The following is a 20,361-nucleotide window of genomic DNA, read 5'->3' as shown; positions in this document are numbered from 1 at the left end:
TGTGCGTCTGAGAAGGGAGTGTACGTACAAATACATATACTTACAGTAGAAAAACAAACTAAAATGCTATGGAAGGAAAAAGTAGGAGTAATAAAACTACAAGAAGTCTAGCTGGAAATGATGAAATGAAGTCTAGCTAGAGCTGACATTTCAGGATGATGAAAGCCACAGCTATGACCACTTACAACAAGTCCTCTGGCACCAGTAGCACCAGCAGCACCAGCAGGCCCAGGAATACCACGGGGTCCAGGGAGGCCAGGAGCCCCAGCAACACCGGGAAGGCCCTGGGAAGGAAAATGCACTGTGGTCCATTAGGAGGTAACAGCTGCAGGAGCAGCACCCATAAAATGTCTTTAAAACCATAGCAGCACCATGTTAGCTACCCGGATGTACTCACAGCAGCACCCTTTGCACCAGTGAGGCCATTTGCACCAGGGTTACCCTACGAGGAAAAGGAAAGGAGAAGGATATCAGTTAATGAGAATATTTCTGTTCTTCTCTGACCCCACCTTCATTCCTTTTTTTTTTTTCTTCTTCTATTTTCTTCTACTTCATAAAGGTTAATGACAATGGCTACTTACGGGAGGTCCAACAGGGCCAGAAAGGCCTGGGAGACCCACTTCACCACGGGGACCCGCGGGACCAGCAGGGCCAGGGTTACCAACAGGGCCAAGTTCACCCTAAAAGAAATGAAACTGAGGAATTAGCCAGCAAATAATGAAACAGCATATCTCTGAATTTAGGACAAGTTTTATGGAATGTCTTCAGAATTGCAATCATTTCCTTTATCTGGTTCATTAGGACAAGATTTGGGCTGGATTTTCTATTTTCCTTGCATGGTTCTGCTGTCTTGGCTATTTTGGCCACCCTCACTGTACCTCACTGTCTGTGGTTGACTCTGGTTCTCAGTCAGTCCTGACTAGTTTGGCAGTATACCCCACGGTGGCCCCATGGAATCAATTCCCATGTTGCTGTCTACCTCTATGATCACAGTGCACACGTGCAGAGACATGATCTATTTCAAACATGGGAGTGAGAAAACTGGTCATCCAATGTCCATTCTGAAGGGAGAGACTAATTAAGGTAATTGTTCTATAATTATCTATCTATCTGCAAACATAGTTTTGATCTTTCACATCACAGTAAAAAGTTTATCAAGGTAGTGACAATGGTCACCAGTGTTTTTTACCTTGGGACCAGGGGCACCTGGGAAGCCTGGAGGGCCAGCAGACCCAATGGGACCCTGAAATCAAAGCAGAAGGTGGTAAGAAATTTCCTCCAAGTAAATTAAGAAAACAATAAGAGACGATTGAAGTTGCTTAGAGTGTCTTGATCTTAACTGATACAGGCAAAGAAAAAACTGATAGCCAGTCTGCTGTCACTGGGATCTTATCAAAGGCAAGACATTCACGGTATCCAAGGTAGGGTAGATTTTACTTTGTAGATCAATCAAAAGCCCCAGGTACTTATAAATAGCCTATACTACTTATAAATGGAGCCCACAAAAGATCTCATAAAACATTTGGTCAAGTGTCTGAAATGATACTATTTCATAAGAAATGAATGGGGAAGATAGCCCCCGCTCCAAACTCTCCACCCCTTCTGAACTCCCCAGCGTCAAAACTTACAGCAGGACCCACAGGACCCACGCTTCCGTCACTGCCGCGGGCACCCTATGAAGAAAATAAAGAGGAAGATCAAGTGGAAAGTTATATGACAGTCATTAGAAGTTTTCCAAAAAGGATAAAAATGAGCAAAGATAGAAGCACTTACAGCTGGGCCAGGGGCACCGACACGTCCTCTCTCACCAGGAAGCCCACGGGCTCCCTAGAAGCAGAAATATTTCAGTAAAATCCAGAATGCTAATTTAAAAGAAGTCACAGGCATCATTTGCTTTGTCCAATTTCCAACATGCACAAGAATCCACTAAAAAATAAATAGGTCTTGTTCTAATTCCAACTAAAAGGTAGTGGATTTCAATTAAGCATGCAGAAGGCTATTAGAAAAATATCAAAGAATACAATGCCCAGAGAAACGGTAATTAGCAAAAACATTAAAGAAGTTCCAGCTCACAAAGAGTGTACACATTTAGATTTACAATAGAGTAATCAATACTTACTGTTTGACCCGGAGTTCCATTTTCACCAGGGGAACCAGGTTCACCCTACATAGAGAAGAAGGATTGAGTTTTTGTTCATTATATATCTTGCTTATTTTTTCTGATTGTGCAATTTTTACCCTATTATTTCAATTGGAATCATTCATATATTTTCCAACATTTCTTACACATATAGATTGTTTCTCAATTATGCCAGGTATATAAACTAAAAATTTGCTAAAATATAAGTTTTTATTTAGATAAGGCAAAATATCAAGGTACTAATGGGATGTGGTTATTTGAGTGTACCCCTCCCCCAATTCCCCTTAGATCCTGGGACATAATCTAGACTAGCTTATTATATATTAAGAATGATGTTATAAAAAGAGATGGCAAAGGATAAATTTGCTTTTAATATAACCATATTTACCCTCTTTAAAGTTATTTTGAACACTCAATGTTATCACGTTCATAAAATATGCATGAAAAATTGAAGCTTCATAATATTTTTTAGTGCCGTCATATTTATTTCCAGTCTATATTCTTATCGTGAGTAAAAACCATGGTGATAGTGGTAGTGGAGGGGGGAGCATAATTTAGTACTATGGCACAGGTGAAATAACTTTCCTTCAAGATAATCTGATACAGATATAGAAGAAACATGGTTTCAGAGATCTCAAAAGGACCCTTCATTTCTAGGATTGTATGGGAAGTATATTCTTCGGGAATAAGCACCTAGTGAGGGGATCGGAGTCTCTAACCTGTGCCCTTTTAAACACTAGATGTGTGACTCTGGGCAAGTCACTAGCTCTTGCTAAGCCTCAGTTTCCCACATCTGCAAGATGAGGGGGTCTCCAAATCTCCTTGCAGCACTAACATTTTATGATGCTGTGATTAGTAGTCTGAGCTGTTATATTGAGCTCTTGGGAGAATGAGTTTGACCTTATCCATTTGTGTGGCAGCTGGAAAGTTAGAACAGATTCTCCATATTCATGTTCATTTCTGGTCCCGCTAGTATTCGTTACTCATTAATTTGTAATTACGTTGGTATTCACTTTAATATCACATTATCTCCTTAATAGGAAAGAGAACATTTTATAGTTGAAAATGCTGTCAGAGAAGAGCCTAGCCAAGAGATAACACACTTCTGAGACTTTAATTACCTAATTAAAATTTTTTTGAGTGTTCACAGATAAATCACAGGAAAGAGGTTGAAAAGTGTATAGTGACATGAATGTACCTATCTAATTAGTGCATGGCAAAGGAGAATTTACAGTTTAAAATAATACACAGTGTCCTAATATCTGATTATGTTTACTTACTTTTATTTTGGCTACAGAAATACAATGAAATTACAGAATGAGGAAAGGAAATGGAGGAAGAAACTATTAACATTATTTTTATCTCAATTATTTAACAGATATTGGGTTAAATAAATATTAATAATCGACCTTCTGTCACAGAATCTCATAGTCCCCACTACTGAGAAATTTGAAGTACAGAAGGTGAAACAAGATACTTTTTAGAATATGGGTAGTAATACTTCAGTAAAAAAATATACTTTTTGGCCATCATGGGGAATTTCAATCAATTGTTTAAAAACATGCTTCTAATTTAATATTTACCTTTACACCTGGAGCACCAGGCTGTCCCTTCAATCCATCTGGACCACTGTGTCCCTGAAAGGCAACCCTTATTATTAAAATGCTGTTCCATTATAGTGCTTGGTCAAATAAAGCTCTTCTATGTAAATAACATCTCCTGGGTGAATCTGTGACTGCTTCAGGAGAATGGAGTCCAGTGTCTCAGCTCCTGGCAAACTGACTCTATTGCCTTGGGTGAGTCTCTTACCCTTCCTGCACTTGAGAGGGGAAGGATGTAGGACTAGGTGCTCTCTGACATTCTCTCCATCCTTAGTAATTTTATGATTTTCAGATGGTTGTAAATACCCATTAAGTAATACAGGTTCCATACAATTTTCTCTGCAGTGATCCTGTTTCTTGGTAACTATGAACAGACTGAAAAAACTATACCCTACTTTACTTTCAATCAATCTTAACCCTTTCACTTTCTCTCCCCGTTAGCAAATTCCTGCTAATTTAGAAGCAAATATATGTCACCCAGGAGTTTAAACACACTTGAGTTTTTTCCAAAAATTTATCACATTTTCTCTTAACTAAAGAATGTGCTCACCCTAATTCCCTTGAAGCCAGGAAGTCCAGGAGTTCCAGGGAAACCACGAGCACCCTGAGAAAGAAATAGAGAAGAAGGTGGAAAATGTTTTGTAATAAATAAAAAGGCAATGATTGCTTCCCTCCAAAGTACTTCTCCTCAAAGTTCAAGCTTGGAATCAAAGACTAATATGTTTTCAAGCACAAGCCACAAATTAACTTGCTCTAATGTGAGTAACTAAGGAAATGGTATTTGTAGAAAACACAATTTAGTTGCTTATAGTATGCTTGTTATCATTAATATTTCATTATTGGTATTAATAAAAAATATATGCATGGTTTAGTAGGCTCTTTTATTTGTCAGATGCTCTGATTCGACTTATAAATTTGAGTGACATCTATGTTGTCATTTAGACTGAGGCTAGTTTTGGCAGCTATCTTATATCTTAGAGGCCTCTGATGTTTGGACTATTACTGTTGTAAAAAGTCTCACCTGTGGTCCAACAACTCCTCTCTCACCAGGTCGTCCAGGTTTTCCAGGGTGACCCTAAAACATGAAAGCATCATAAGGTTACGTTTTGGGTAACCATCAAACAGAAGTAGGGGCATCCTAGCTTTTACAATAGAGGAGAAAGGCATCACATAACAATTTTGGATCCAAATACATATTTAATTAACAATTATATTTCCCTAAATGCAAGCAAGCTTATTAATATTTCATTAAAATAATATTTCCCATATGGGAAGGGTTACATCAGGCATATTCAGCTTTTGGCAGAATACTTAATTTGGAGCTAGAAATTCTCATTGAGGCAGGAGTATTTAAAAGGTGTTTTGCAAGTGCTTAGGGATAAACACTTACATCCTCACCAGCCTTGCCAGGAGGGCCAGCTGGACCACGAGAACCTGCAGGACCCTAAGAAAATGGAAGACACATCATTTCATTAAGGCTATAATAATAAACTTCCTGAAAAAAAATTTATCACAAAGGAGGAAAAATGTACTCACAGTTTGTCCAGGTTCACCAGGCTCACCAGCAGGTCCTTGGAAACCTTGAGGGCCCTAAAAGAAAAAAAATACATGATACTCCAACCCTTTATTTCTGAATTCTCTCTCTTTTTACATAAGAGAGATTATAAGCTTTTGGTACTTACAGGGGCTCCAGCTGCACCAGGAGGGCCTCTAGGTCCCATTAAACCCTGTAAAGAGGACGGATAGAGTTAGCACCAATAAGTTGTCATAGCCTTGGCTGAGGTTAGATAGGACTAGCTAAGAGGTGCCACAGACACTTTTTGATAGACAGATGAACAAAATTGTCCTGATTTTATTTCATAGTTTTTGTCCCTCCCAGGGAAACACTTAATGACCTAAGTTTCCTCCACTATTTCTCTCCCTTTGCTTTTCCTTTTCTGTCAACCCAGATCAACAGAACTCAATGAGAATTGGATAGAGCTGTCATAGATTCCTTAAAGTTGTGCAAAATTGGCCATATTGAGACTGTTCTGGTGCAATAAAGTGAACTGGTCTTTGCACAAGTGCAGAATATACAATCGCCTTCTATGTAGCTGACAAAGCATTTCCATTTGGATCCTGTTGATCATATGTCATCTTCCCGTGTCATACTTAGCTAAGCAATTGATATTTTTATTGCCACAAAGGGTATAAATCGAAAAGAATCAAAAGTCCTTCTTAATGATTAGAGGGAGGTTTGTTATAACCTTATAGCTCCTCTCAGGGCTGTTGGTGACTGATGAAAATGTCAAACAAAAGTGGTTGTAACGAGGGGTGAAGGAAAAATAAAATATTATTGAAATGGCCCACTGGAAGAGTCTATTATGTGATATTATTATTGAAAATATGGCTCCAAAGACAGCAGACCGTTTTCCCATTTGTTCTTTCCGTAGCACAAAAGTAAAGTAAAACAGACTGTCACTAGTTTGCGAGCTAAATATACATTTTGGATTCCCTTTTGCAGTAATCAATGCCTGCGTAAGCTCATCTGTAGGGTCCATTCCTCATAATGTTGAAAATATTTCACGTACAAGCCTCGAGTCATTTGTTCATGACACTTCAACCATGGGGACTCTGCAGTAAAGCCTACCCCACTGCAGTGATGCCTGGCATGAAATAACATGGATTTTATTTAAAACACACCTAATTTTAATTATAAGAATTATTCATTTAGTTTTCGAGACTGCTTCAACATTAAAAGAAATCGTCACTTTTCAATCAAAAACATTTTCTTAGGCATCATTAAAAATGATTTTCTTTGGCACCATGAATTTTTAATTATATTTATTTTTCCATGTATTTGCAACAAATTCATTTACATAAAGTGCAGTTTATTTTGTGGAGGCTGTGAAACAGACTATGATTATTCATTCATTCAGAGAAGAACCCTGTGGGACTTTACAGTTATTGATTTTCCAAAATGGAAAATTATTTTAATATTTTATTGCTGTCTATCTTCCCTGTTTGTGAAACACACACTGCTGACTACATATGTCTGTGCACGTGTGTGGAGGTGAAAGCTTAAATTCTATTTCACTGACATTTAAAAGTAAGATATTCTGCTTTATGCCCCCTAAACAGATGTTCCAAAGACAGGGGAATCTGCAATCCGTATTAGTTTTCCCAGCTTATATGGGCTTTTTTTTGAAAATGATATTTACTAGCACTTCACTGCTTCTTGAGATATAGGTACTGCTTTAAAACTGATTAATGTCCAGCATTAGCTGAAACGGCTAATTTCAAATACCCAATATAAACAAAGCCAAGAGAAACTCTTTACCTTTTCATTTCAGATATGAGCATTTTAAATTACCAGGAAAAATCAGGGAATCGGAAATCATCAATTAAAGGTACATTACTTCTCAAGGGAGAGTTTTAATTTGCAGAAAATATTATCTTGCCTTTAGAGTGTATTAGCTTATTGCGCACCATTAGCTCCCACAGAACATCTTCTTTTCAAGATTGAGCACTGAATGCACTGCCCAGGTAAAATTTATATTTTAAAGACTACGGTAACTTTTGGTAGATAAATACCTCTGTCTGGAAACAATTAATTAGAATCATTAAGTTGTGTGTGCGTGTGTATTAAATTCTGTAGTGCTTAATCAAACTAATGCTTCTACTTCTGGCAAATTTTCCTCTATTCCATATATACTAGTATACATTTTGAATCCTCATATCAGTTTTTTTCCCCTAAAATATCTCACTAAAGCTTGTTAGAAGCTTAATTTGTTAGATAGGTCATCATAATTACAATCATAGAAAACTTTTCTAAATATTACTCAAATGACGGAATATGTTGCTGAATATTTGTACTGAGTGATGTAAATGCTAAATTTTACTCATATTCTCTTCTATGTTGATTTATAATCAATAGGCTAAAAAAAGAGATTTTTACCCAAATGGCAAAAAAGAAACATTTCCTATATTTTTCACTCCATGAGAAAGGGTCAGAATCTGTCATATTCACTGCTGTCTTCCCCAATGCATAATAGATTTTGGGGCCCATTGAAGGTTTCTGATTAATATTTGTTGACTAAATGAATGTTTTATTCAAGGACTAGATGCAATGAACCACGATATCGTTGACTCTCAGACATCTTGCCTGGCAGCTAGTTACAGTTCTGTCGTTAACCATCTGCATGATCTTGGGAAAAGGGTATAAACTCCCAGTTTTAAAATGATCATGCTGGACTAGAACTTGTTGATCCTTTCCAACAAGTTTGAGGAACTTAATAAACAGTTCTATGTCTCTCAGTGTTGCTTAAAATTCTAAGCAATATTAAAGAATGTAAAAAAAAAAATTAATGAGGATGATTACTCTTTTGAAATAAATTGATTCCCCCAGGATGGCTACTATGCACAAAGATTATTTCTTGGATATAAATATCTAGCCTATCGTAATGAGGAATATTTGAACCCCTTAACTTAGGCTTAGGTTTTGATAAACTTGAATACAAAAAGAGTTATTGTTTTCATTTGATCCAAGTATTGAATGTTAACCTAGGTAGCTAAATAAATGGCATTGTACAACTTAACATAGAATAAATTCTCTATTTAGTAAATTTTTGGCTAAGATAAAGAGATAAACATACCATTGGTCCGGGGCCAAGTCCAACTCCTTTTGAATCATACTGAGCAGCAAAGTTCTAGAGGGGTAAAAAAGAATATATACATATATACACAAATATATATACATTATATATATGTAAAATATAAATAATGACTGGCCATGTAGTTCATTTTCTTTTTCTATTTGTAAAATTTTTTCTGTTGTTATTTCAAAGAGAACAAGGTTTGTGATATACTTATTGGTTGAGAATTCTTTATTGAGCTCAATTCCTAAAAAGTCAGAAGAAATATAAGTTTAAAATTTAGTTCACATCCCTTTTGAAGTGGAGCACTTCCCTACCTTATCTTTTAAGCCCTTCTTCTGCCCTCTTAACCCTGCACCTCCACTCGCACCCCCTACCTCTACCCTGAGGAAGGGAAGCTTTCTAAACTTTTAATGTCACTGAGGTCTCCTGATAAATTAAGCAGAGATCAAGAGGACAACTTTGCATTTCCACCTGTTGCCCTTTCGCACCAGAACTACACAAAATGAGACCTTTTTCTTGCTGAAGTTTCAGAAAGGATATATAGAGTTTTCAAGTTTAGAGAAAAATTAAATTAAAATGCCCCTTGGAAGATTAAACTTTTAAAAAATAGTTCACAGTAATAACTTTACTGTTAAAGATCTCCTTTATAGTGGTAGCTCTATTAAAAAAAGGTGCTTTTTAATGCACTCAGTAGATAAGCGATCATAATAAGATCTTTGGGGGAGAAAGGTCTTATTTCACCAGCATACAGTTGGGTATTAGAATCAGGCTTCTGATTCATAGTGCTAACCAATTAAGCAAATATGTTTTCCTTCCTGCAGTGAGGCCATTTGGCACTCATACCATTGTTAAAGACATAAAGCTAAAAGAAGATATTAATGAAAAAGGGAAATGTACTTTTCTCAAATTAGTTTCAAGCAAATTAAACCTAAGACTGCTTTGAATGTTGGTTCAGCAGACTTCAAGCCAAGGAGAATAAAAAGAGTAGGATGTTTGTGAAATTGCTTAAGATCGGGCATTTCACTTATGTAATTCAATCTAATCAAACTCTTTAATAATGCAACACCTCTTATTTGTGCCTTACTGATAAAAGATATTAAATCCCCAAATTAAATAATGGTAGCCATAATGATGGCCTCGGCTAACTTCAGCACACACAAAGACTAGCCCCATAATTGACAAGGGCTCACAAAGACAACCAGCAAAACAGAAAGTTGAATGAAGAAACCAAAGAAATGAAATAAAATATACTAATTTCCAAATAGCAGACTTCTAAACCGCTAAAAATAAATTTTACAATGAGCCTTATTTCAACAGAAGTATAAGAAACTAACGTTAGCTAAAAGTTAGCAATACTTAAAACCCTTACCCCGCCAAGACCAGGGGGGCCAGGAGGACCAGGTGGACCGGGAGGGCCTGGGAGACCATCTTCACCATCTCTGCCTGGGGTGCCTGGTGGACCCTGTTGTGTGAAAAGTGAGTGAAATCAGGGTTAGACAGGCCCTGTAGAAACCCTTGCATGAAAACCTCAGAATACATGTGGTAAGATCAGTTGTTCAGACCTTTCAATGTGCGAGTAGGATGGAAATCTAATTTACCCTATTTGTCATTGCTTGAAATTCACTTATGACATGAGTCTATTTTAGCAGGAGGTTTAGTAACTGATGTACCAAGACAACACAGAGTAGTTTTCCTAGAGGAATATGTCCACCATTGAATGAATAAATGAATAAATAATTTCTATGTCATAGAGCTCCAATATTCAAATAAAGATAGAAATTACCGCTAAAATTTGTAATTCCATGAACTTCATATATCTAACAGTGTACGATGATGTACTATGTATTTCGATTGTTGGTTTCTGACTGTGATAAACTTATTCAATAGTTTTGGTATGCTATGTGTGAATAGATTAATTGATATGATATTTAATAAAGTCATTTTATCACAGGATAGAAAATTCTGCAGATTTCCTACCATTATTATGTTGTTAAAATAATTAACTGATACAATTCTCTCTCTAATGAATCATTTGAATGAAGTACATGTAAATCTGTACTTTGTAATAGATATAAGATTTATATATTTATATATTGGCAAAAGTGTTATATAATGCCAAACCATATAATTATAAATGTCAAATAAGCATAGCAGGGAGGTCTAACGGTGCTAAAATAAAATGTAAGTCTGACTTGTACATGAATGAATTTGGACAGAGAAACATGTTACTGACTACTGTTTCACTATTATTCCCAAGCTATGTAAAGGATCTTACTTCAAAAGCAAACAAAATATGTTAAAAAGAGGACTATGGTGATAAGTAGATAGAGTTCCATTATGCATGTGTTAGGTCAATTAAAAACAAAGAAAGCTAGATCATGCAAAGAATATGGCTGTCTGTAATAGTTTTTTTCTTTTTTAAAGGATAATCTTGATCTAAAAAGAATATTGATTATATATAATAATGCTCATTCTCCTCTTCTGTAGGGCATTATCTCTCTAAAAGGTGGTACAATTATCTGAATAGATAATATTCTTATAAATTGTCAGTCTCCTGTAGTATCTAATGAGTAGTTATTCAAATATAGACCAAAGCCCTTTAATAGTTCAAAAATTACACACCCTTTCTCCACGTGGTCCTCTATCTCCGGTTGGGCCCTGCAAGGAAGACACAAACAGCACAATAACAAATGTCTAAGTAATTTCCGATGAACATGCAAACCATTGTTAATGATAATTAGTTGGTAAGACTGATCTAACCACAATGTTATTAGATAGTAGCTAAAAAATTGACACAATCCAATATACAAAAATATATTGTTTTATTATAATTATATGTGATCTTTTTCAACTGGGGGACTAGAAGCTGCTATAATTTCCAGCCATTAGGCCAATATTATTCATAGTATTTTTAGTAAAATGATTACTGCAGATGAAATGACTACTTTGTTACGTCTTTAATGGCACATTCATATAGTCGAAGCCCTTTAACTTTCATTTACTACCTATAATTAACAAAATGAATTCCATCTCCAGAATAAACACGTCTTTTTTCTTTAGCATGTGAATCACCAGTTTGTATAACATAAATGTAATTAGAGATGATTCTGGAGGATAATGAAACTTTGTTATCTTAAGCATCAAAGCTACTTTATTTTATGCTTTAGCTAATGCATATTAATGTGGGCCAAATCATCACAAAGTATTTTCCTACTATAGTCTACTGCAAATTTTGTTAAATTATAAGTTATCCCTGATAATTTCAGATACTTATGGAGAAGTATTGGACTCTTACCTTTCTTGCAGTTTCCTAGAAAAGAATAAGAAAAAGATTATTATTAGGAAAATTGTATATATGTTTTTAAAAACCACTCCCATTTTGGTGTAGTATATAAATATACCTACAGAGTACATTATATTATGTATTTACTATTATCTTAATGTAATATTTCAAAACACAATTTTAAATTTTACTAAGAAGTTAAATAAAATATGTTAGGTACAGAACCAAATATATATACTTATCTGTAATTATGCCTCAAATACAATGGACAAACTATGAATTTGTTCATAATAAATATTTTTGCAAATGACTCCAAGAGAGTGAAAAGATTCTCTAGCTCAGTGAAGTCTTCTGCTTCATAGTAGCTTATGCTAAAACTCAAACTTCCACTCGATTATTTACTCTGTATTCTTTATGGGTATTTTATAAAGCTAGTCTTATTCAGTAGCTCCACCCATTTTGGAAAATGGGGTGGGTACTTTCTAAGGCAGCCAGAAAGATTTTGACTACCGTAACTTCACGATTTTCTTGGGAATCCAGGTTGGTCAATACCAGTGTAGCTTCTCTCCTTACCTCCCCAGAGAAGACAACACTGTGATCAAGGAAATCAAAGCATTAAAAAAAAAATTCTAAAAATAATTTTACTTACCTCTTGTAAAGCTGTAGAAGGGAAAGTAGGAAATAATTATTAGTATCATTTCATTGATCAATAGCAGTAATTAACAAATAGATACACATGTTTATAAAATTGAGTTACCTAATTAAAGGGCCAATTATATTTTTTATTAAGAATATTCTAACAATAGGAAATTACGCAGGTCAAAAGAATGGCAGGGATCAGCAGGGTGATTTGTTTGCAACATTAATATGTAAATATATTTTGAATTAAATTGTTAATTATTTACTATTTTATAAATGCTGTGAAATATTAATGTGTCTGCAGGATATTTCTAATGCTTAGCAATTAAGCTGGTGAATTGCACAAATAAATCACTGAATTTAAGACAAGACCAGTAGATTGATGAGGAAATAATTTATAGCTTGGTTCATTTTTAATATTTATAAATATAAAAAAGGGAAAATTTAGGAAAGTATGTTACCTAAAGAAGATTTTGTTTTTTATAAAACATCGAAGTTACTTAGTACTTTCCTAAGTTTATACTATTCTTAATATCCTTTTTCAAAAGGTCTAATTTGCACATTACTAACTATGAAAATGGATTAATTCAGACATCTGAATTTTTGCTTTAAATTAGTTCACTTAAATTAGGTAAGGTTACTTTACTAATATATATCATTTTTGTCCATGAGAAAGGATTGCTTTGTATAAATGGAAAAATTGTGGATTAAAGATCTTGAAAAATAATGCAAAAAATAAAGTAATTTAATATCCCCCCCCTTTGCTGTAATTGCTTTAAATCCCTAAAAACTGAATTCCTCTCCTACAGTATAAAAATTACAGGTTAATACGGGATACAAATGTGGCCAAGCTTGCAATAGGATGAATCACTCCTAAAATTTGCTTTAATTAGGTGGCCAAGAAGTGTGTTATTTGGAGTGAGAACATCTGTTCCAAGAGTCACAATTCAGGAGGGTGAACCACATCCAGCACTGATGTTTAAGGGCAATTTATGAGAATTACTGTTAAATTAGAAGAATGATATGTTTACTTCATTGTGTCCATCAGTAGGAAGAATAATTATGCCTGCCTTGATTAACAGAAGTCCTTAAGATTTTGGAAGTTTGCCTTTTAATTACTCAGAAGTGAAACACTTTGAAGAACGTGGGTTTGTAATGTTTGTTCCAGACCGTGGTTGGCTATTGATCCAAAGGTGAGTTGCTTTTGTACCTTCACACTTGCCTACGTCTGTTTTCATTTTTTCTCTAGCAGTCAACCCTTTCCTCCCACTGTCAGATCTCATAAAAAATGAACTCAGTAATGTGAATTTGTTCAGTGCAATTACTCCATAGTCTGTAGTATCCATAGTGTATATACTAAAAGTGAAAGAAGGGAAAAACCACACACAAACACATATACACACATGTACAAATGCATCAGTAATTATCCAGGGGTAGACAAGATGGTGGTATGTGGGTGGAGCAACTTTTTGGGGTGTTGGGTGTGGCCAGACACTGTTCACCACCCATTAAGTCAATATCTTTGTCTAGTACTTTGGCAGCCATTTCCAAGATGAAAATGGACTGGTTTTCTTCATTCTATCTTCACATGAAACTGGTCATGTAAAGCTGAAAATTCGCCTTGGAGTCTATCATTAGTCCATCCTATATTTTTTAAAAGGCCCAGTTTGACTTGCCCAAGGTCACATGGTAAATTAGTGGCAAAGCCATAGGAAGAACCCCGGTCTCTTGAGCCTCAGGTCAATGTTGATACATTCCAACTTTGTGTTCATAATGTCTGATTATCACTGGGGGCATGTCGAAGGGGTAATTCTAAGGCTGAACAAAAGGTAGAGCAGATTTTAGTTAAATGATGTTACCATTTTCATTACCAGATAGTGAATGGAGAAGCTTATTTTACTTTTTAGAATGTATCCATTCCAAGTAGCATCCATTTTCCTTCTCAGGATATACTGACTAGCTAGTAGGAATGGCTCCAACCAGAAATGTAGATCACTACTCTGTATAAACAAACCAGTGGAGTCTCTAATTGGCATTCCATTAGCTGAAGGTCTGGTCCCCTGTGCTTTCATTTTCCCCCCTCCAGAGGGCGCCTTATCGCCATCACCATCATCATCATCATCATCATCATCATCATCATCATCATCATCAGCCAGACAAGCCTTACAATGCCCAGAAGATAAAAGCTTTTAGGGGGTGAATTTTACATTTCTAAATTAAAGGGCTTTCTAAAACAGGCCTCAAGTTTTACAAGGTGGACATCAGGGCAGTTATCGGGCCTGTTAGGCAGAGGCCCTTGACTTCCCTCAGGACGGTAGTTGTTAATATCGCATCCTTAGGCAAAAGACTTTCCCTCCCCTTCGAGCTTCACTAGCCTGAGGACCCAGATCCTCCGCTGTCTCACTCTAAAATAAGAGGAAAAGTTTCCCAACTTTCGACAAGAATGGAACTTTTTATGTTTTCATTTTCAAAGTAATTTCCGTGTCTTTTATCGATTCCGGCGTTTCTCCACGTGCCAGAGAGCCTTCCCTCCAAGCTGTACCTGGAATTCAGGTTTAGGTTTTCCTTTTTCAGACCAGGGTGTCCTCCCATCTAACCTCTCTCTTCCCAGTGTGCCCCAAACAAGCTGAAAACACTTACACTGGCATGTTGCTAGGCACGAAGTTACTGCAAGCAGCAACAAAGTCCGCGTATCCACAAAGCTGAGCATGTCTACCACTTAGACATGCAGACTCCTTGTGTCGCAGAGCCCCTGGGTCACCGGCGGAGGTATCACCTGGCGGGCGCAGGCATGCAGTCGTGGCCAGTACCTCCAACTTAGCCGAAACCTCCTGCTGCCGTGGTGCTAAAATAATAAAGCCCGGATCTGCCCTATTTATACGGCAAAAGTTTCCCTGGCCGGAGGGTGCCTCCAAAAGCGCCTCCACCAATGGGAGGGCTGGGGCTGGGGGCCCGGGCAGCCACAGCTGGGAGGAGACTGCGGGGGCGCAGAGGAGGGAGCAAACGGGGGAGGGACGTGGCCACGGGGCTGGCTTCTTAAATTGGTTCCATTCTTTTTGAGGACGTGGACACTTTTGAGGCTTTCAAGGGGAAACTCTGACTCGCTGTCTGCATACCTCCGCCCTCCCCCGCCCTTTCCAAGTTTGGAAACACTTTTGGACACGTCGGAGCGCTCCGCAGACACCGACGTGGGCAAAGTTTGCGGATCGCAGGGCAGCCGGGCAGCTGTAGAGGGATCGGGAGCCCGGGGATCAAAGCAGGAGCTGTCCAGTCCTGCCGCACCTGGTGTCCTGCAGGCCACCTGCAGGGTGGAGGGGCAGCGGTGGGCGCGGAGGGGGCGGGGGAGGAGGGAGGGAAGGCGCGACAGCGTGGCGCAGGCGGAGGCCGCCCTCCCGCCCGCTCCACCCCGCCCCCGTCCCCGTCCAGCTTTTCTCTAGCTTTGGGGCGTGCGCGAGCCCACTTTTTCAGCAGTAACTCTCTCTCTCACGATTTCAGGAGAGGGTGTGGGAGGTCCCTTCTGTGGATGGTCGGGGTGCAATCCGTCGGAGGACGACGCCTACTGTTGGAGGATGGGGCGGGGAGCAGGCTAGGGCACCGCGGCACCCGGATAGGCTTTGCGCCCTGTAGACCAAGTCACCTGGGGAGTCCTTCGACCTCCTGACCTCCTGGCCTGCCTCTACTGAGGCTAAATCTAATCCAGGTCTTTGGGGGAATTATCTGTAGCTGTGAAGTGACTGCAACTGCCTTGGAGACCGAGGACCTCTCCCCAGTTTCTTCTTCCTGAGGTTGTGGTGGAGATGCCATCCCATTCCCTTCATGTTTCCAGTCCCCCCTCCTCTTCTCCACAGACTCCTAGTCAGGATTCACCAGCTTTATCCTGAGCCTGGACCCAGATAACCCTCCAGTGAGCCCCAGTCCCTCTTGACCTTGCTGCCGGTTCACGGACCCCTTTCTTACAGCCCATGCCCGGGCGCCTCTCTGCCTTCATCCTAACTCCTCTCCCCACCCAGGAGAAAACGCCTAGCCCACGCTGAGGGCCTTCTAATTCGAGTTTGGGGTATGTGCAGTCTTCTCTGGTAACACCCAGTGCCCCACCGACGTGGATGTTAACTCTCTCCTCAACGTTCAACTTCCCTCTTCCCTTGCTGAGGCACCGAAGGTGGGACACGGGGGTCCTGTACATTGTGAAATACTGGGTGCCCTCTCCAAATAAACCTCTTGGGACGTCAGTCCAAGCCCCGGGGCTCTATCTGAAAGGCCGTAGGTCTCAGGCCTCTCTGCTCCTGGCTTAGCACCCCAGGCGAGGCAGTGGGGTGGACAAGTCCGAGTGCCGTTCTATCCCGGGAGTCATGGCAAAGGGGGCATCTTTAGGTCAGCTCTGTCTTTTCGAAACAGAAACCAGAAACCAGTGAGCTGTAGTTCCTTGAGAATCATCTTTTCTCCTTCCTTTCTCCCACCCCCATCCCCCCTTTTCTGCTTTGCCTTAAAGAAGCATTTCTGCATAAATTAACTCCTTCAGCAGCTGCTATAAACTGAAGAAACTCAATATTCTTAAACTGGTTACTGTTTCTAAACTTCAAAGAAAAAAGTTAATGGAAGTAAAAGTGAATAACCAAAAACTATAATACACGGTTATTTTATTGTGATTAAAGGCACTGACTTGGGAGACAACTGTGGAAGATTTTTTGAAATAACTTGGAGTGAAAGAATTTGAAAGTGTGTCTGGTCAGTCCTAGGAGGTTGTTTACAAGGAGGAATCGACATTCACATTTGTTTCTAACTAGGCAATAATGTTTAAAGTTTTATATGTTCTAGCAACGACAACAAAAGACCTGACGTTTGGTTGTACATTCCAAGAACATTTCTACCGTTTTCCCAAAATATTGCTGTTGTAGAACTAACCAAAAACTTTAAAGGTGAAAGTCACATTTATCAGGAAAGAAAAACTTCAAAACTATATAGCCAAATGTTTTTTTCTGCATTAATCAGAAGACCAATAGTGTTTTTAAAAAATTACCACTCTGTTGAATTGCCTTCGCAGAACATTATTTGTGCATTTATCCTATGTAGCTAAAACAACGAAATCACTCATGTATGTAAGGCAACAGATTTATGAAAGAAACCCTCCAAATGCCTTTCAGTGAGGTCACTTTTACTTCTGATAGCTCTTCTAGGGTCAAATTAGCCAAATCATTGGATTTGCAATAGCTACCCAAGATTTTAGACATTTCATTGTGGGTTTTGTTGTTGTCAAAAATAATTTAAAATGCAGAACATTTTTTAGAAGTGATTATAATTCCCCTTTTAGCAAAAAAAAAAAAAGAAAAATCCTCAGCTAGTTTTTATTAGAGAAATGTAAGTTCAAGCACACATCTAGAAACTTAGAGGAAAAACATCTCTGCCAAAGAGGGCAGAGTGAGCTGATAACTTGAAAAGCATTCCTGGAAACTGATGCAAATACCAAATGCTGCTGGGCGCCCTCCCTGCTGATGTGGCAGGGTTCGGAGCAGGCATTAGTCAGCCTTTGGTGGGAGGCCCTGGATCTAGAAAGAAACAATGAAAATGAAGAAAACGGAACAGGAACTTTTCTTTTTTAAAGTGAGAAACAGATTCCACTTCCAGCCATTTTTACATACAATTTGGATACTCTTTCACTTACTGATCACTTATTGGGGGAAAATAGTTGGTTAGGTGTTTGTTTTAAAGGAGGAATGCTTCAATGCTTACATTTAGATCTCTGTTAAATATTTTTGTGACTCCAAATAGCGAGCAGCTCTTTGTGTGGATGGGGGTGGGACTGGGAGAGCTGACCCAAGCTTTAAAGAGTGCCCTGTAATGGCCTTGATGATGTGAGGGGTAGGTGGGGAGGGAGCAGACACAGAGGAGAAGGAAAAAAGAGAAAGGGAGTGGAGTGAAGTCAAGGCTGAGAGTGGAGAGCTGGGAGAAGGGAGGCAGAGATCAAAAACTCCTGCAACTTTGCTGCTAGACAGTGAACAACTGGATTCCTATTCCCAAATTATTTTCTGATGCAAGAAAAGATGGTCTCTTTAGCTTCTTACAACCCACAGATTACAACCTTGGCCACACCATTATATATGGCAAGTGAATATTCGTGAATCTGGCTAATAAAGGAATGCAAGACAGCCTGATGAGGCCATGTGATCTTAAACTTCTAATTCTTTCTTTGATCAAAGTTTAACATCTGACTGACATCTCCTTTCAAACATTTATTGAGGCTCCGCTCTGTGAAAAGTACCAGCACCACACTACTTCATTGTAGTTCCAGTTTTAGTTGAGTTGGTTGTCAAACAATTGCTAAGAAGGAAGGTATTTGCTGATAATTAAGGTGGCAGCTGAAAAGATTTAAGGGCTGACTTCTTTCTGTGATATTTGTTTAAAAGGCATGGAGATTCCTGCTCTAGGTCATATCAATTAGAATATTCAGCTGCTATTGATTATTTACATGAGACAAGATGTGTATTCATTCAAGTAACGTTTAATGTTATGTCAGGCACTGTACTAGTTGGTGGGTGTATAATTGCGAAACAGAATGACACCGTCATTGCTCTCAGAGGGCTTATCATCTGTTAGAGGACAGAGAAGAATATGATGAGTGTTATGATGGAGGAGTAGAATGCTTATGTGTTTAAGGAGGGCTTTAAGATGGACATCTAATCTAGATTTAGGTGGGAGCAGTTAAGGAGGGCTTCCTAGAGGATGCGACATTCTTGTTTATGCCTTAAATGGGAACAGAATTTTAAAAAGAGGTAGGAGAGTTGTCTAGGCACAGAGACATTAGAAAATCTGGCAATCTGAGAAATGGAAAACATTTCAGCATGATGGGATTGTGAAGAAAAAGGGGGAGAACAGAGGAAGGAGCTAGAGATGATATTGGTGGGTTTTGCTGGGACTAGATCTAAAAGGACCTTTTAAGCTGTATTCTGGTGTTCGTGTTTTCTTAACTGTGCCACAGGGGTGTTTAGATTGTTTTAAACAGAGAAAGTATATGACCAGAGAGTGCTTTTAAAGACAACTTTGGCTGCAACGTGGATAAATGATTGGAAGGGGAACAAAGAGAAAGGGAAATCAGAAGGCTGCAGCAGTGATTCTGAGGGAAAACAGCAGTGGCTTGAACTAGGGTAATAGTGATGGAGTTCAAGAGAAGTTGGTGAGATTTAGAAATATTTCAGAAATAGAAGGAAAACAGTGACGTTTGGTTGTCAGGAATGAGGAAGAGAGAAGACTCAAGGATTATCACCAGGTTCTGGCTTTGGCAACTGGCTGGCTGGAGGTACCGTGTATCGAGTTAGGGAACATTTGAGGAGGAGATAGCTTGAGGTGAGGGAGGAGAGGATAAAGAGGCCAGTCATGTTCAGTTTGGGTGATTATGGACCATCCAAGTGGATAGGTCTCATAGGTAATTAGATAGACGTGAAGTCCACAATTTATATTTGGCCTTGATTTATAGATAAGGGAGTCATCAGATTACCGATGTCATGGGAGTGGATGCCATCCCCCAGGTTGCACGTGTGTACGAAAGTAGAAAATAATAAAACCTCAGACAAAACCCTGAAGAACTCCAGCATGTAAAGAATGGCCAGAAGGGGAAACACCATCAAGGCAACTGAGAAGAGCAGCCACACTGGATGGAGGAAAAACCGTGATGTCTATGTTGCAGAAGGAAAGGAAATTGGTTGTTTGGGGAGAAGAGAGCATAGTTTTTTGGAGTACTGAAAAGTTTCATATTTTTCTGAGGGATCAAGTAAGGCTAAAAAGATTATGTAAATTAGTACCTTGGGGGTCACTGGTGAACTTGGTGAGGGTGGTTTCAGCAGAACAGAATCCAAGTGAGAGAAAGTAGAAGAGAGAGAGGTGAGGTAATAAACACATCAACTGCCAAATTTTAGTTATACTAGGAGTCGGGAGAGAACCGGGTGTGGTTTAAGGATGATATTAGGATTAATATGCAAGAGGATTATGCATGTTCAGAATGAAACCCTCTGAATCAGCTGTTTAATTTTTTTTTTTTTTTTTGAGACAGAGTCTCACTGTGCTGCCTGG

The 20,361-nt window shown here is 38.6% G+C and overlaps 1 protein-coding gene across 1 annotated transcript in view; it reads right to left on the bottom strand.

Moving 5' to 3' along the window:
- The window catches only part of COL1A2 (collagen, type I, alpha 2), a 35,955-nt gene extending 20,493 nt beyond the window's left edge, over window positions 1–15,462 (bottom strand). The window contains exons 1-19 of the mRNA XM_012647696.1: window positions 14,941–15,462; window positions 12,311–12,321; window positions 11,674–11,688; window positions 11,001–11,036; window positions 9,748–9,840; window positions 8,376–8,429; window positions 5,424–5,468; window positions 5,278–5,331; window positions 5,132–5,185; window positions 4,763–4,816; window positions 4,292–4,345; window positions 3,724–3,777; window positions 2,120–2,164; window positions 1,774–1,827; window positions 1,629–1,673; window positions 1,190–1,243; window positions 582–680; window positions 398–442; window positions 186–284 (exon numbers count right to left, since the gene is read on the bottom strand). Coding sequence (XP_012503150.1) covers window positions 186–284; window positions 398–442; window positions 582–680; window positions 1,190–1,243; window positions 1,629–1,673; window positions 1,774–1,827; window positions 2,120–2,164; window positions 3,724–3,777; window positions 4,292–4,345; window positions 4,763–4,816; window positions 5,132–5,185; window positions 5,278–5,331; window positions 5,424–5,468; window positions 8,376–8,429; window positions 9,748–9,840; window positions 11,001–11,036; window positions 11,674–11,688; window positions 12,311–12,321; window positions 14,941–15,010 — 1,035 coding nt within the window. The 5' untranslated portion in view covers window positions 15,011–15,462. The remainder of the gene's footprint in view (window positions 1–185; window positions 285–397; window positions 443–581; window positions 681–1,189; window positions 1,244–1,628; window positions 1,674–1,773; window positions 1,828–2,119; window positions 2,165–3,723; window positions 3,778–4,291; window positions 4,346–4,762; window positions 4,817–5,131; window positions 5,186–5,277; window positions 5,332–5,423; window positions 5,469–8,375; window positions 8,430–9,747; window positions 9,841–11,000; window positions 11,037–11,673; window positions 11,689–12,310; window positions 12,322–14,940) is intronic.
- Between the last annotated feature and the right edge of the window lie 4,899 nt (window positions 15,463–20,361).

Source organism: Propithecus coquereli, unplaced genomic scaffold (assembly GCF_000956105.1).
Source record: "Propithecus coquereli isolate 6110/MARCELLA unplaced genomic scaffold, Pcoq_1.0 Scaffold108, whole genome shotgun sequence".
In the NCBI taxonomy this organism is placed as follows: domain Eukaryota; kingdom Metazoa; phylum Chordata; class Mammalia; order Primates; family Indriidae; genus Propithecus; species Propithecus coquereli.
The sequence above is the reverse complement of the archived record's forward strand: the minus strand, read 5'-3'. Positions and strand labels throughout refer to the sequence as shown.